This window comes from Opisthocomus hoazin, chromosome 2 (assembly GCF_030867145.1).
Source record: "Opisthocomus hoazin isolate bOpiHoa1 chromosome 2, bOpiHoa1.hap1, whole genome shotgun sequence".
NCBI lineage: Eukaryota > Metazoa > Chordata > Aves > Opisthocomiformes > Opisthocomidae > Opisthocomus > Opisthocomus hoazin.
In genome coordinates this window covers 11,342,393-11,358,806 of record NC_134415.1, presented here as the reverse complement: position 1 = coordinate 11,358,806, position 16,414 = coordinate 11,342,393, and the positions used below count along the sequence as shown (strand labels likewise).

General features: G+C 43.3%; 1 protein-coding gene and 1 long non-coding RNA gene across 5 annotated transcripts in view; one reads left to right on the top strand and one right to left on the bottom strand.

The window, feature by feature from the left end:
- Window positions 1–16,414, top strand: part of PLD5 (phospholipase D family member 5) — a 154,872-nt gene that overhangs the window by 123,476 nt on the left and 14,982 nt on the right. For all 4 annotated transcript variants that reach the window (XM_075412609.1, XM_075412598.1, XM_009942155.2 and 1 more), the window contains 2 exons: window positions 10,442–10,639; window positions 14,556–14,695. In XM_075412609.1, coding sequence (XP_075268724.1) covers window positions 10,442–10,639; window positions 14,556–14,695 — 338 coding nt within the window. The remainder of the gene's footprint in view (window positions 1–10,441; window positions 10,640–14,555; window positions 14,696–16,414) is intronic.
- LOC142360430 (uncharacterized) lies at window positions 711–15,998 on the bottom strand. Its single transcript, XR_012763032.1, has 3 exons — window positions 15,910–15,998; window positions 15,627–15,791; window positions 711–7,819 (listed from the first exon to the last, which is right to left on the bottom strand). It is a non-coding gene; the product is annotated as an uncharacterized LOC142360430 (long non-coding RNA).

The window sequence follows — 16,414 nt, the reverse complement described above, 5'->3', positions numbered from 1 at the left end:
CTAACAGTTGACTCCTTTCACGGAAAATCGGACTTAGTATTGTCCTGTGAAAAAGACACACAGTAAATCAGGCTGAAATGCTGTGCCATAAATCTCTGCGAGTCAGGGCAGGGAAGGACATTCGTTTCAGTCATTCTATGAAAAGAATAATGGTTCTGCAGTTCGGTATAAAATCTCATCATTCTATATCCATAAGTCATCAAGCAGAACAAAACAAGATTCTGACAAAGCATTCCTTCCATATGAATGTGCAGGATTAATGGCATCACTAAACCTTTTCAGATTTTGATGTTGTCATCAGAAGGCGTAGTTTGGAAGTCATCATGCAGTCACCTTTCTTAACTTTGCTAAGTAAACGGTAGTCACCAAAACACTGAAATCGCTGATGTTTGCATGGAACTGCTCGGTGGCAAACTGTTAATCCTTGTTTGAGGGAGGTGTATTGGGCAGGCAGCGCATGCGAACAGAAATGTGAGGTGGGTCTTCAGAAAATTGCAGAAGTCGTGAGAATTCCTCCAGTGGTCAGTCAGATGTTTGTAATCAATATAGTGACTTATTAGGCATTTCTTTCACATGTAATGGTGTAGTGGATTTCTGTGATTGGGTAGCACATCATTTTTTAAGTAGATCTGCTGCATAGGTACAGAACATACATATTAGAGGTATATATACACCATGAACATACAGTTTCATGACGCATGTTCTGCTTATTAATATAATGTATTGAAAACATCTTTTATTATCTTTGTGACTTACATTTTATTACATTCAACTCTGCATGTGCTGTAACAAAGAACTCAGTTTAAACAGAAATAGTGAGTAATAAATTTGATCTTCTAATTTTAAGACTGGAAATTAGTGTTAATGCTGAATTGGAATAACATGTTTTCAGGAGTAATTGGAATTGGAATAACATATTTCTTTCCTTCTTCTATAAAGTGATTATTACCCAGTATTGCAGATGGAAATAGCATCAAGCCTTAAGGTTGTCACACACTTGTTTTATGTGTTTTTTTTCTCTTTGTTCTGTTCAGTGTTAACTTACGTAAGAGCTATCCTGTCTTTTATTAGCGTATTAAATCTCTGACATCTGTGGCACACAATACTTCTGTTTCTTGTACAAGGAGTGCTACATATTATTTATAAATAAACAATTTTTACACCTATAGGGGCAGCATCTGCCATGATTTGAGACAGGAGAAAACACTCAGGTCATGACCTTATCCAGTAAACAGATTAATATTCCTTTTTCTCCTGATGATATAGCCATAGCATGCATTTTTACTATTTGTTCATGGAGCTGACACCTCAGTTGAATCCACTACTTCACCAGCTACAAAGAGGTTTTTCAAATGACCCAAATGACAACATGTACATGTACATGCAACATAGTGCTTTAGCAGAAAGAGGGAGTTAAGGAAATGTGAATCAGTGTGTTCCCAATTTTACTGCTGGGTTCAGGAGGCATGAATATGAGGTACTAATTTAATTCCAAGTTTTCTTCCTAGGAGCATATACCAGGAACACATCTTTATAGGAGGCGTTGCTTCCATGTTGAAGCAGCCATAAACCTCGCAAATATCTAAGGTGGCTACTCAGAAGAATAGGACAAAAAGCAAGTATGGATTTCTGAAACAGCTTTTCGTATAGGCTAGCCATTGTCCTGGGGCTGACTGTGTACTGTTTTGCTAAATTACCTTACCTGTCTAAATTGCCTGTATTCCTAGCTTACCTCGAGGTCCTGTACACTGAATTTAATCACGGCTCAGTCAAAAATTAATTACAGCCTTTGGCCCTCTGCTTACATCAAGAGAAGAGGTTTCTAATTCTGATCTGGTAGTCTGGCAAGGCTCAACAGTTACAGCAATAATTCGTATGCGGTGTCATTGTCCCAGTTTGTGTCCACAGCATGTCTGCCACCAATCCCTATTCAGTTTGCGAAAGGACAACCCACTGTGCATGTCAGTAATGTTATAAATAATGCATCCAATTAGTCAACTACATGCTGTTGCATTTCCCTGAAGCCCACGAATCCTAAAGCCCCAAGGAAATGGTGCACTTCGAGAGAAATGTTTAGACTTAAATATTGCCCTTATCCTGAGGTCAGTCCTTTGCACTCTCCTCTCAGCGTTGTACAGCAGAAGACGCACAGAGGCTGCCCCTTGCAGCACGACGTAGGGTGAGAACAGATGCGCAGAGCTCGTGCTGTGATTTCCAGCTGCGTGAGGAGGAAGCAAGATAAGGGCTGACAGGACACGCGCCAACGCAGGGAAGATGGAAACAGGCAGTGGGATGTATGCATGTGTGTGCATGGTAAAGGAGAGTCCAGGCCTTTCCAGAAGCTAGCAGGATCTTTCACTTCACCTTTTCATTTTTATCTGTGATTTCACTGAGGTAGTGAATTGTTTAATGTCACAGGAGTGACACCGGTACTGAAATGTGATGCAGGCTGCCAGCAGTGAAATGGAGGCCAGCACAATGTGGTCCTCTTCTTCCCAGCCTGCACTTTCCTTTGATGCGAGGAACAAAAACTGTGTTTCAAAAGAGAAACAGAATCAAATTAGAATTCACATTAATTAGTTTTCCTGCAGTAAAACAAGAAATAAATCAAACATGATCCTGGAAAAATGGTTTCTTCCAGTTGCAAGTTTGCTTTTCCCCTAAAGAGACACTTCTGCTTGCTTTGAGGGGGTAATGAAACTGTAAACTGAAAAGTCATTTGAAAATTATAAATTAGCCTGTGATTATGCCAAGTGATATTAATTATGCTGACAGGCTATATGGCAAGGAATTTTTAACTGATTCAGTTCTGCCTTCTGGCTTGCTCTGACAAGTAGCAATGTGTCTGGCTTGGTTTGTTAGTAAGCATCACCAACAGCAGTAAGAAAGCCCAAACTTGCTCTTTCAGTGCGGTATTCTGTTCTGCGTGAACACCATCTCACAGAGTGGTCATGGTTTAAACACATTTTATTTGTGTTGTTTGTACAAACAGATTTATTTTTGCTGAGTTTTCTGTATCAATAGAGCAGATGGCTGAAAAGGAAAAACTGTGCTGGGTGTTTTTTCTAATGTGACAAGGACACAGGGGATTTCTTTTTTTCTGCTTTGAATATACATTGCTACCTCTTCCTCACAAAGTTCTTTTTAAACCACGCCATTTTAAAGCAAGCCCCCTTCTGCCTGAGTGTCTAGCTTGCTTTTCATCTCAGTGGCAGCACCTTTCCGCAGAAATGCTGAACCTGTTTTTTTTTCCAGCATGGTTTTCTTACGGTCGAGATGCTATGCAAAATAATGGTGGGACTATCTGCTGAATGTAAGGTGAAGTGGAAAGCAGTAGAGCATCACTGTGCAGTTTTGTGGTTTTGACCTATGGACCACCAGAAAAAGAAATGGGACACACAATTTATCAGCTCCTACAGTATCTCCTCTGCTTTATTGTGGCAGGTTTTTGCCATTAGGTAATAAAAGTAAAAATCACGTATGAAGTTGTAGCTTCCATGGGACTTCTATTCTGCAGGAACCACAGACCCAAATCTATGAAATGTCCTTTCTAAAGGTGAGAACTGAAGACCAGTGGATGTCAGTCACTGCCAATTCAAATGTACTTTATCAGTTCCAGTGGGGTACAGTAGGTCCACTTTTATGTCCCTTCCTTTCTTTTAGTGAGGGCGTGTCAGAGCTTTGTCCCAACATTCTATGCCAGTGCTGGGTGTGCTCTCTATCGAATGTGTCACCTCTTCTTGGTCACATGCTCAGATTTATTTCCAGCACGGTGGCATGATTGACAGTTTTCCATTTTCAGTGATGGGACCGAGTTCCCAGCTCAGGTTGAAACTGCATTCTTCTGTCAAATGGAAGGGACTTTTTTCCTAGTTGAGTAGAAATGCTGCCTGCCAACTACTTTCAAATCACTTAAAACCAAGACGATAGAAAATTAACCTTCGGCCTTAGGTGACAGCAATGTAAAACCCACACAACCGTGGGACGTAGGCCAGGCACAAGAGATCCGTGTGCAAGACACAAAGTGACTCACCGGAGAATGGTGAAGAGTTGAATCTAGGAATTTCAAACTACCATTTATTCAATAAAAGTGTCTATAGAAGGAACAACAGTTATAATGAAACAGTTAATCTCAATATTTAATCTGTTTGAATTCAATTACTCTTCAAAAGCAGTTTGCCATTTTCAAAATAACAGGGAATTCAAGTAAGAACACTTATTGTGCTGCCCCCCCTTTTTTTTTATTTCTGACATCCAAAGATGCTGTTAATTTAAATTTTGCGTTTATTCATTCTCAGATAGTTTAGGCTGACAGAGTTTTGCTGACTTTCTGAGAATACAGTGCTTTATCATTTGTATTAATCTTTTCTATTTAGTATTTCCCAACAGCAGCGTAGATCCCATGATCTTAGCAACAGGGAAGGAAAAAGTGGAACTCGGAGCAGAAGCAGGACCATGTTGGATTTGGGTTTCACTCAATTACTTTTGATTTTAACACAGCAAAGCTGTGAAGCCTCTGCACTGTATTGGTAGCCAAGCCCGCAGAGAGGATTTTGGCTCAGGATGCACAAGGGTACGTTGCAATTTCTGGTGAAGTGTGAGCTGAGGTACACGCTTTGGCAGTTTCGGGGGACTTTTATACCCAAGTAGGTTTTGTGAGAGAAGAGCCAGGCAGTGCTGCTGCCTTCTCAACCTTTTCAGCATTGGGTTGTGTTTTTGGTTTACATCAAAATGACAACTGAATGGGGTCTGTAACACTTAGTGAATCTGTGATGAGCGCTACTCCTGTAATCCCATTATAGCAAAGTCTGCTGCAACAGTCACATTGAACAATACTATGTGAAGCAGCACTTTTACCTTTCTCCAGTCTCTATGTCTCTCTCTCGCCGTCAGTGATTGTCACTCCCCTCAGCACGCCCTCCCCTCCTGCTCCACCACCACAGGCCACCGCTTGGCTGGTACCTGTACCTGGCACGGGACTGGCACGCCTGTCTGCTCAGCAGGTCTTGGTGAGAGGTCAAGAAGAGCTGCACAGAAGGCAGCCTTAAGATGATGCTGTGTATGACTGGAAAAGATTCACTGAGCATTAGGTGATATCAGATGAAAACACAAGGCAGGTTTGCAGTAGGGGTCGGTTAAGACTGATAACCAAGTGAAAAGGAGCCGTCTGTTTGGAATTCAGGCTAACCAAATCATTAGAGCACATTTTGTGAAAAGATGAGTTTACCACTGTAAATAGCTGTGGTCTGCTGTAAGGTGCTAATGAATACATTGTATATTACTTTTCTTTAGAAGCTACTGAAAATCCCAGATCCTTTTAGGCCGTAGTAATTGATTTATCAGTATAGCATGCTTTTTGTTACTCCATTACTCACCCCTGTTGTGATTGTGGTTTTGTTCAGTCGCTCATTTGGAAATTAATCATTAAAATCACAGGATTGAAAGGATAATTAAATACATTTTCAAACACAGGCAAATGGGAGATGCACACACAATCCTTTATATAAAAAGTCTACTTAGTAAATTTAGCATGCGACAGACTACCTGTAGAGAATCCAGAGTTTCTGTAGCACAGGCAATGGATGCCCGGCACCTGCCGGCGGCTGGAGCTTTTGGGCAAATGGCGGTTAATGCCCAAGGAGAGCTGCCTGCCGTTTTCAGGATCAGGCTCAAGTGTAAGCAATTACTAAAAACTTTTTCTTTAAAAGAAGTTAACAAGGAGTTTTCTAAAGCCTCCTGCTACATTTGCAACAATTCAGATATTGCAAGCTGTGAACCAGATTGTGCCGCTCTTACGTAGGTCAAATAGTACCTTGCTTACGCAGTGGGGTTGTTCTTAGAGTGTGGCTCAAGGTAAATATGAAACGCGCTGTCTGGCCTCCACAGTGCAGGATAAGGACACGCCGTACGCCCTGTCCAACCCATGATCCAAATGTATTTGAAAAGTCCTGCTAATGCTGTTTCTCAGTTTACAAAACTTACAGTGTTACGGGTCCACAACCCACGTTGTTCAGGTTCTTTTCCTGTGTTTTTCTCATTTTGTATACGACGCCTACAAATATACAAGGGAGAAGAATAAGCAGAAATTCCTGCTTGTGAAATCCTGCTCTTTGTCCAGTCTAGTAGGGAATTCCTCCTCTTGCCATAAACATCAGTGTTTTTCTAGCTAGCCCATATTTGTTATTTTTTGTACTTTAAATGATTTGCGTAGTTAAAGCATCATTGTACGGTGGCTATAAGCCACCATTTCTTGAGTCTTGTGTAGCCATTCCCTTCTCTGGTGCTTTAAGAAAGCTGTATTGGCAAGAAAGACAAACGGTGATTTGGTAGCCTTTAATAGTTGCTCTGCACAAATGTAAATGTCATGGGGAACAAGGAAAACCAGCTCTCACGTTTTTCATTCTTTGAGAAGAGCACTCATGGTGACTCCTAACAAAGAGGGAAATAAACCTGCTCATGAGAGGACACAAGGTTCTCTATCCTGAAAACCATTCCTATCCCCAGCCCCTGGCACAAGCCCTGAAAATGTCACTCGCGAGCAACTCTGCAATTTTTAACATCCAAATATTTCAGTTCTATTTTGAGGTAATCAAATTTGTGACTCTCTATTTTCATTTCAGATTTGTCTTCCTTAATTTTGTTGAGGTTTTGATTTCTTGAGATCTTCTTCACTTTAAATTCTCAGTGATATTTTCATTACTGTGTGAGCTGCTTGTAAAACTCGAGGTGAAGAAATACTTCCCTTGCCTGAAGATCTCTTGCCCTGAAGGATTTTACTTTAACAGATACCTCAGATGATGCTTAGCTACAGGTTTCAGTCAACGCAAGCCAGGGAGCAACATGCAGATTTTGATTCTTTCGGTATAAATATGTTTTTCTGCTTCTCTTGAGACTGTTAAAAAAAAAAAAAGTCTGCAATAACAGCAGCTGAAACCGAAAAGAAGGTCTTTTCCCTTATCTAGATGACATACCACTTCATACTAAATCTGTCACTAGCACACCCTTGCTGCCCACTCTCTGCAGTGCCTCCAGGATGACAGGCTTTGTGATTAACTGGAAAAGAGCAGTCTCTTCTCACCTCAGAGTATGGGACCACAAATAGGCCTAGCATAGAAAACGCTTCTGAAACAGAGTGTTTTTTTGGTCTCCAAAACTATTAGGGCTGTTCTAGAAGAGACACGGCTGGGGTTTTGCTGCGTACACGTGTGCGCTGTTTGAACCGTTTCCGTTTCAGGGTGATGCATCATGTGTAAGCCAGGATGGGCGTGAGGTGACGGGCTGACATCTAACCTGGCTTCCCTGGGAAACGAGGTCTGCACAGTCAGCACCGGAGTCGCCGTCTGCCCTCTTCCAGTAACTCTGAATCTAGTTTCCAGGTTCAGGCAGATCTGAACTTCAGTTCATAGAAGCGTAATGAAAACAGGCAGCTGGGTAAAGAGGAAAAACTGTGTTTTCCCCGAGAGGCAGAGGAGGAGCCAGGTCCTGTACCGTGTATCACAGAGTCCACATGGGAGAGAGCTCTTGTCATGGCTTCAGAAACGGGAAAAGCTGTGACCAGCACTTGCCTCCTGGGAAGCCATCTGCAAGACGCAACGCCATGGGGAGCCGGGGTTCATTACTACCCCGTAAATACATCTCTTGAAACGACTTCGTTCCGGTCTGTAGCGGCTGCGAGAGGGTGAGTGGCAGGGCCACAGCCAGGCATCGCCTTGGAAGTTCCTCTGCAGAACGGGCTGGTCCCCACGCGCGGCTGTTGGTAGGGAGAGGCTGGCGGCGAGGCACAGCTAACGCTTCGTCGCCAGGCAGGCTGGGTGGCGAGCTGCAAAAATTGCACGTAAAAAAACCCCATTAGTGTCCACTGGCCTCCTCCCCATCTCTGTACGCGAGGAAGCACTCGGGCAGAAGGGCAGTCCTGTAATTCATGGCGAGAGGACGCACTGCAAGCGCTCCTGCTCCGAGGAGGGCTGCTCACGCAGATGCCGTCCTGGCCGCCTCCGGTGTGCCGTGCGGACACTATTTTATCTTTACTTTTAATGGAAAGGATGAAGTGGAATAGTAATAACGGGACTGATAAATGAAAGGAAAACTGTAACCACATAATTATGTCAGAATCAACTAACAGCCATGAAAAGCCTATTAAACCACATTATGCAGATACATGTAACGGAATACTATTAGTACGTCCTTCGCAATGGCATGCCTGGCAATTAAGAGAACAGTATTGGCAGCCCACAGTGAAAACAGTGATAATGTACAGTTTAAAATGTTTGGAGACAAACAGCGCAGAGAGTACAAGGACAGCCTGGAACTGAATACAGGAGCGTCCTCCGAGATCACAGAATCATAGGATGCTTTGGGTTGGAAGGGACCTTTAGAGGTCATCTAGCCCAGCCCCCCTGCAGTGAGCAGGGACCGCTCCCAGGGGAAAAAGATGCCAGCACCCAGGGGAAAAAGCAAAGATGTTATTCCAAATAGACCGTTTGACTAGGATGTTGGGCATAGATTGGAATAATTTATCATCAAAATGAATTTACTGGCTTATCCATAAGTGAAAGGCTGCAGTGCAGCAAGTACTCTGTATTTTCCAACTATCTACAAATTTCAGGTTGTGCAGGCTAATGAAGGAATTCCATATTTTTTCTGAATTAAAGAAGCTTGCAGAAATACTCTGATTTAGGCAGTAAGAATATTAGGTAATGTTCCTGTGGTTGCAACTATTCAGTAAATATTTGGGATTGTGATTGCTCAGTGTTGTGTGTTCTTATGTATGTGGCATTTCCAGCTTGGGGACCTGAACAAAGTGTCACCCATCGAGTTTCTTTCTCATTGGAATATTGGGATTTGCTGTTTCTTCTCACCCACCATAGAAAGCAAGCTGAAGGTTCAGTTCAATTCTTTGCTTCCCTTCCTCTGCCCAGTTCTCATCTGCAGTCATGGAGAATTGCGCAGGAACAAGCTCTGATATAACGTCAGTGGGGATTCAGGGTTCCCGCAGGCTTTACAGGAAGACACACTCCTACCAGAAACTACTCCATGTGACTGTGGAGATCTCATCTAAGGGAGTAAAACCAGTGGGGATTTTTTGGCGCCCAAGGATGAGTATGCTGGAGAGTTCGTACTCCCCTTATTTTCTTCATCGTGCCAGACAGACTTCAGAGACATGCTACCGAGGGAGTTTGCTTGCAGAAAACGAACATGGATCCTTTAAATACTTATCCTGTGTATTGTTTTCCAACATACACATGCAGGTTTCCTTCTCGCTTTGTTTTTGGGGATGGGTGAACTAGTGTGAAATGCAGGTATTGAGAGGTCAGCAGCACCTCTGCCCGCAGCAGTGCTTTCCTGAGCAACTGTAAAGCAAAGGAAGGGAGAGAGTGTGCGTGCGGTTACGCTTTGATTACAGAAACCAGGCAATAGGTTTATAAATTAATTCTGTCAACAACTTCAGTACTAGGGATGTGCAATTAATGAAATCTCTGCCAGACCAAGATTTATGATGAGCAGGAGACATGCCTTTACTTAAATGGAGAAGTGAGACTGTGTCCATAGGTTAAAGCATTCAGTTGTGCTATGATGTCTATATTTACTTGGGCTGTTTCTCCTCATACCTTACATGTAAGAATGTTGATGCTCACAGAGTACTGCTCATGAGAGGAGACTATCATGATCTCCATTGTAACATGTGAAGAAACTGACACCCAGAAATTTGGAGTACCCTAGGAGAGATACCATACCATAGCAATGGGGGAATTAAGTACCCAACTTTTCTGTGTCCTAATTGGGTATACTATATACTGGATCATGCTGGATTTAATAGCACAATTTAGCTACCAATTGTATTAAACACCTGGCTTTTCATCCTTTTAATTGAAGCTGGAGTATCATATTCCTTCTCCAGCAGAGAAATAACCTAAGTCCATTTCTTTCACCTTTTCCAGAACTCATAAAAAACAAATTGCTTCTGAAGTAAGAAACTGTCACTGGTAGCAGTGTGTGCTCCTACAGCACCCAGCAGAAAGGATGCTTCTCCTGTAAACAAAATAGTATAAAAATAATAAATAAATAAAAACCACTCCAGCCAAGAGTAGCAAACCGTGGGCAGCACCTGTAACAAAAACAGTGCCTGTGACAAATGGGTGTCACTCCTACGTCGTGTGCGTCCGTCAGGTGAGTTGTATTCTGTCAGGGCATGCGGCTCTGACAGGCACTGAGCGTACCAACCCCGGTACAGCTTTTGCCTCCTCTTAACTCTGAAGATTCAGCTTACGTGCTTGCCTTTAAAAGAGCATTGTTAGGAGTGTTCTTGTGGTTGACAGTGCTACCACTGAGCTGAAGGCACACTTCTGGAAGATACCCTCAGGCACTCTTACGGTCTTGCTGCGTACTTCCACAGAGCCATCGGCCAGAATGCCACTAACGAGACGAACTTTTCATTTCACAGATGAAGGAACTTGGCGTCATCGTATACAACTGTAGCTGCTTGGTCCTGGATTTACAAAGGATATTTGCCCTGTATAGCTCATTAAGATACAAGAATAAAATACCTCCAAGTTGGTCTAAGAGACTATATGGAGTGTACGATACTCAAAATAAACTGACACTGCAGCTGAACGAGACAAAATCAGAAGCTTTCGTGTCGGTAAGTTCTGAAATAAGTTGCAAAGAGGGAGGGAAGGGAAGGAACTTTTTTAATGCACCAGATTTTTGGAAGACCTGGGAATTTAACATCTGCTTACTCTCCTGGTATTGTCCTTTATAACTACGGAGTAGCGAGACCAGGTTAGACAGATGTTAGCAGCAACTGTGAAAAGAATCTCAAGTGTCTTTTCACTGATACGGAGATGTTCACAGTTCCCTGCAAAAAGTCCCTTACAGTGCTGTGTTCTCCCTGACAGATGCTGTCAGGGGGAAATTACCATGGATGGTAATTTCCATGAATAGGAATCTATAGGGTGTAAATTAAGCCTACGCTTAAGTGTTTTCTAAATTGGCCCTAACTGAAGAAGATGCACATTACCGCTATGTCCTTAACCAAAAGCAGCTACTAAAATTGAGACTCATGCGAGTGACTGGAAACTCAACTACAGAGATAAGACCACCACAGCTGTCACCTACACGAGATAGAGCTTGACTGATAGTCTCATAATGCTGGGAAACCAAATCATTCTGTTCTCTGGGAAAATGGTTATTCCAATAGGTATTCTTTTGTGGGGAAGTCTGTAATTGGAAGGTTTTAAAAAAGTTATTTGCCTTTGTCTATGGTGCAGAAGAGACAACTTGCAATATTTTTTTTTTTCATTCTGATTTCTGTGACATTGTTCTTACACGCAATTTGCCAGGACTGAAGATGCTGCAGAACTGCATCTGAGCATTATTCTTTTTCCCTTTCTTTGTAATGTTACTGCTTTTCCTCTTGCATTTAAAAAATGATAGGGAGGGTCTTCAAATTCGATTAATGATTTACACTGGTAGATATAAGGTGAATGACTTGACAGTAAATGAACTGTTAGTCAGACATCTAAAATGATACAGAATAAGCTTGATATCAGAGCTTGCCTTTTTATCAATGTAATTTATAAGGAGTAATCCTCTTCACCCTGTTCCACTGAAAGCATTCATACTTCTGTAGAACATTATCTACTTTAGTTTTATTTTTAAATGACATTTTAAGACTTCTAAAATACAAGCAGCTATCCTCATGGAAGCCCTGTCTGTGTGTGTATTTTTAATGGGAAGAGATGGAGCAGTCCTCCATCTCAGCAGTGATGTAGCAAAACTGGAAAAAAGTACACGGAGCAATAGAGATGCTGAAAGATGTGGAGCATCTTTCATTTTGGAAGTAATCACCTAAGTAAAAACAACCACTTAAAAATCAGGCGTATAATGAAGTTGCTAAGAGCTGTTTACCATTCTGTATAAAACAAGGGGCAGAACCCCGTTGCTTTATAGCCAGTTATGTCTAAATCAACACAAGGCGTGTAGCAGATGAGTAAGTTGTACGGCCACCAGCGCAGGACGTTGGTGCAGACGAGTGGTTGCACAGGGCAGGGTTTACCTTCACCTGCTGGGAGCCAAGCAACATTCAGGTGTCTGGGATTTTTTCACACTCCCACGATCGGCGGAGATTTTGGAGTGAAAATCTGGAATTGCCTAAGACAGCCAGAATTAACAGCCTTCTGAAAATACATGTGCTTCCACTGGTTCTGGAGAGCCTTAAGGACTAGCTTAAATTAGAGACTGACTGTTGGTCAGTTAGCTAAGGAGCTGTGAAATGAATTCCTCCTCCCTTCTAAGCAGTCTGTAAGAAATGGAGAAACGCTGCTGAAAGCCAGTCCTGGAGGGGCACAGTAAGGAAAGCTGGGCAAGACCGACTTTGAGGAACGCGAGATCCTAGACCAAGACCAAGTGGAGCGAGGCTCTACAAAAACTGCTCTTCTGCAGTTTGCAGAACGCTGACTTCCTCCCTGTGATTTGTATTTTCCTTTTGTGTGGGCAACAAAGGCCTCTTCTCTTGAAATTCCACTTCAGAAGACAAAAGCAAGGAGTCACTGGTCCTCCAGAAGCTCAGATCAGCGCAGTCCAACTCCAAGAGCTACCTGAATTTGTAGCGACAGCTAGTTGGGCTTGTTCCTTCTTCCTGAAAACAGGCTTTTCAATAAATTTCTTACCTACCAGCAAATTCTCAGTGTTTGCCAGCATGCCCCTCTGAAAGGCAGTCGTGGACTGGTTTGGTGGAACCAAGTCTTAACATCGCTGTCTGTTCCTGAGCTAGTGGCAAGAAGAAAGTCCCGGCGAGCCAGGCAGGGCGTTGGAGGCTCCCCCCCTCGCCCCGCATCGCCTTGCTCTCGGCAGCAGCCCCCCGAGCAGGGCCACGGCAAGGACCGGTGCCCAGGGAGAACACGGGCCTGTTTCTGGCAGGTGAAGAGATGTCTCAAGCGAGGATTTGATCAGAACAGCAAGCACTGTGCAACCAGTGCGGAGGGAAGTACTGAAATATTTCTTTCTGAGCACAGAGGGGGTCAGCCGTGGCACCGGGTAACGAGCGGCATGCCCAAACACCAGTGTTACAGTGAGAACTTTTAACAGGTTTTCTTCTAATTATCTTCTAAATACCTTTCACTTTCTGGTCTTTATGTCGAATGCATCTGAAAAAGACAACGCGTAAGAATTCTGTTCTTTAGCTGTTCTGTAACTTACAACTTCTATTCAAGAAAACAGTAAGAGCGTAAGAATAGTCTCGGTGCAGCAGCCTCTTCAAAGTCTCAGACAACAGAAGTTATGTTTAACAAAATCACTTTACAGTTTTTCTCGAGTCAAAACTCATTCTTAGACAACGTATTTCACTTCCAGTGTTTGTGCAGTGTAAAACAACAAGTGTAACACGCAGTCATTGAATTTTTTTGTTATGCTCGGGAATCGTGGCTATAATGTTGCTTAGCAACAAAATCGTCTTCCAGACTGGCTGAGTAAACCGAAGAGGTTCTGGTTGTTTTTCTTAGTGCTCAGGAATGGATCTGGAATTGTGGCCTTAATCTTGCTGTTAATTTTCTAGTATTTTCTGAACTTGTAGTAAATCCTTAAGAACACCATTCAATGATTAAGAAACCAGTGTGACAGGCATTGGATTGAAAGAAAAAGACTAATCAAAACCCCAGGATCTGTCCCTAAGGAAAACACACTAACCTTGACATCGGATGTGACCCCAGTAGATAACAAAGGTGAGAAGGTGACAGAGCAGCAGGAAGGGAGCGGTCTGGCCAGGCCAGCAGTTCAGAAAAGGACAAGCGGCGCCTGCTCCAGCGCTGTAAACTGCCTTTAACAACCCCTGCTCCCAGGAACTGTGCTGTTGCCTGCGAGCAGCTCGGCAGGCGGCTCCGCTTCTCTCTCCCTGCTCGGGCTGAAGGGCAGAAAGTCCTGGGCCTCCCTGCCACAGACAGGCGATTCCTGCTGGCTTGGCCTTCCTGACGGACACAGTCGACAGCCCTAGGCACACGGCAAAAAACCTGACATCTGGGCTTACCACTTACCAGCGCAGGTAAAGAGCTAATCTATGCCTGAAGCTAGGTTTGTTTACAGATCATCTTCTTGCCAAACTGCAGCATCTCCCTGAGACAGTGACTGAGCAAGTGGTGACTTTGTGTGGAACTTTAACCAGGACTGACACAACAGACTTCATTCCTGGTAGCAAGTGATGGGTCAGGCTCGTGTGGAAAGAGCACAGGTATTACTCCGTCTGATAGTAACCACTCCTTGGACTCTTCGGAACAAAATCCTCTGAAATGTAACTTCAACTAGAGCTTCTCTGATGGCGGTGGATGTTTTGGAGTTTGTGTCTTCTGCACGTTACCCACAGTTGCATTTAAATGGTGAGGCTTGCAAGGGGAAATTAAGCAAATACCTCTCCTTTGTACCTTTGAATATTCTAGCAGGACAGCTGAAGGTATCAGTTACTATTCTCTACTAAAATAAAGGGTACTGTTTGCCATCTCAGGCATGAGGGGGAGAGAAAATAAATCACATATTTTAAATGCCGTATTTGAATTTTCCCTTCACAGAATTCACCTAAACTCTTCTGCCCAAAGGACAGAGTCCTGGATATTGAAGCTATATACAGTGTTATCGATGACGCGAAACAGTTTGTATACATAGCTGTCATGGACTACTTGCCGATCGTCATTGACACCAATGCTAAACGGTGAGTGTCCATGTCCAGGACTAGCACGTTACCATAATGCCAGTAAGGTCTGTTGGAGAGAGAAAATGAACCCACAGGAGAGTAGTTACTGCTGTGGACCAATTTCTTGGGGCCTGATTCTGCTCTTATTGAAATCAGTGAAGTTCTGCCATTGACTTAAATGGGAGCAGAATGGGGACCTAAGAAGACATTTCCAGTTCTGGGTCCTCAGCTTTGGATCTGCCTGTTGAAGGAGATCAGAAATTGTCTAGTCTGGCCATCTGCAAGTGACTGAGACCCAGGAATACAAGAACCTGCTTATACACGAATCCTATTTCCTACTCCATTTTATTCACTATTTCTGTACCACAGCTACTGGCATTTTCTGAGTATCATACAGATACTCGAGAGAGAGAGTTTGTGTGTGTGTTTGTGTGAAGAGAGAAATAACCTGTTGTCAGTTCTCGCATACCACATGGCAGATGTCATTAGTTTGTTGAAATATACATATACATGAAAATTCCAAATGTAGCACAGATCACATTTAAATTAGATCACATTTTGGTTAACTGAGAGTTGCTAAAACCAAACAAAACCAAGTAATTTTTCAACACAGTTTGTGTGGACCATTAAAAGCACTCATGACCAAAACTGGAGCCCCAGTGTAATAAAGCCATCCAGCTCAGCAGGCCGGTATCCAGTGGTCCCTCCTGCTCTCAGTAACGCTCGCAATGAATCGAGCATCCAGTAAAGCTGGCCATTCCATCCATGCACTTTATCTGAACGTAGTTAAGCCAAATTAAACACGTCGTTATGTACTTTTTTCCAGTTTTGCCTAATTAAAGAGGTTTTGTTCAAATTTAAAAAAAAAAGACTATCATTTGACTGATATCAAGCCTAAGCTGTTTCAAATCTACAAGAGGGCTTTTCCGATAAGCTTGTGGCGTACAACCTCTGTCGCAGCAGAAGAATCATGGGTGGTGCTGTGGGACCCTCAGTTTCACAGCCTTCGTGCCTCAGGTTTCTGCTTTATGTTGGAACAGAACTTGGTACATAGAACCGTTACAGTGTTGCCGTTGATGCTGCCTCCCGGCTCCTCCTCACTTTGTTCTGGTGCCTGAAAAATTCGGAGATCCGTTGGATGAGGGAGATCCAGGGAAGCCACCTGTGGGAATGGTTCAGCATTTTTCCTACAGCATGGCTTTGTGTTTGAGGCACTGCCATAGCTTCCCTACCTTGTCAGCTCCCAGATCTCGCTGCAGGTTACCTTCTGGCGCTGCAGAGCTCAGACTTCATCAGTCAGAATGCTTTGATGCTGCTGGAATAAAGAAAACACGCATTTTCTTTGTCTAATTCTCCCTGTCCTGACCTGCTCCCACTGAAGGTCAGGAACACACAGCTAACTAGTGGTTGTGAGAGTAGCACTGTGGAAGCTGCCATCCCATTCCTGGCAGAATTTCTGCGATCCTCATCAGGAAAAGAGGTAGCACCCTCCTTAAACAACCCACCTTCCTCTGCTACGAAGGACGCAGGGCCCTACACAGAGGGAAGATGCACTCCACCATCCACCACCTCGCTGTCCCCACAGTGAGTTTTGGCGCAGGGCAGTGACAGACAAAATGACGCTGGCAGATCTGTTTAGGGGAAACCCCTTTAAATGGGAAGGGCATTCCTTCAAAGAAAGGAAAATAAAATTCACCTGTGTTTGCTTTTCTCTATGATGTCTAGACTTCGCTGCAT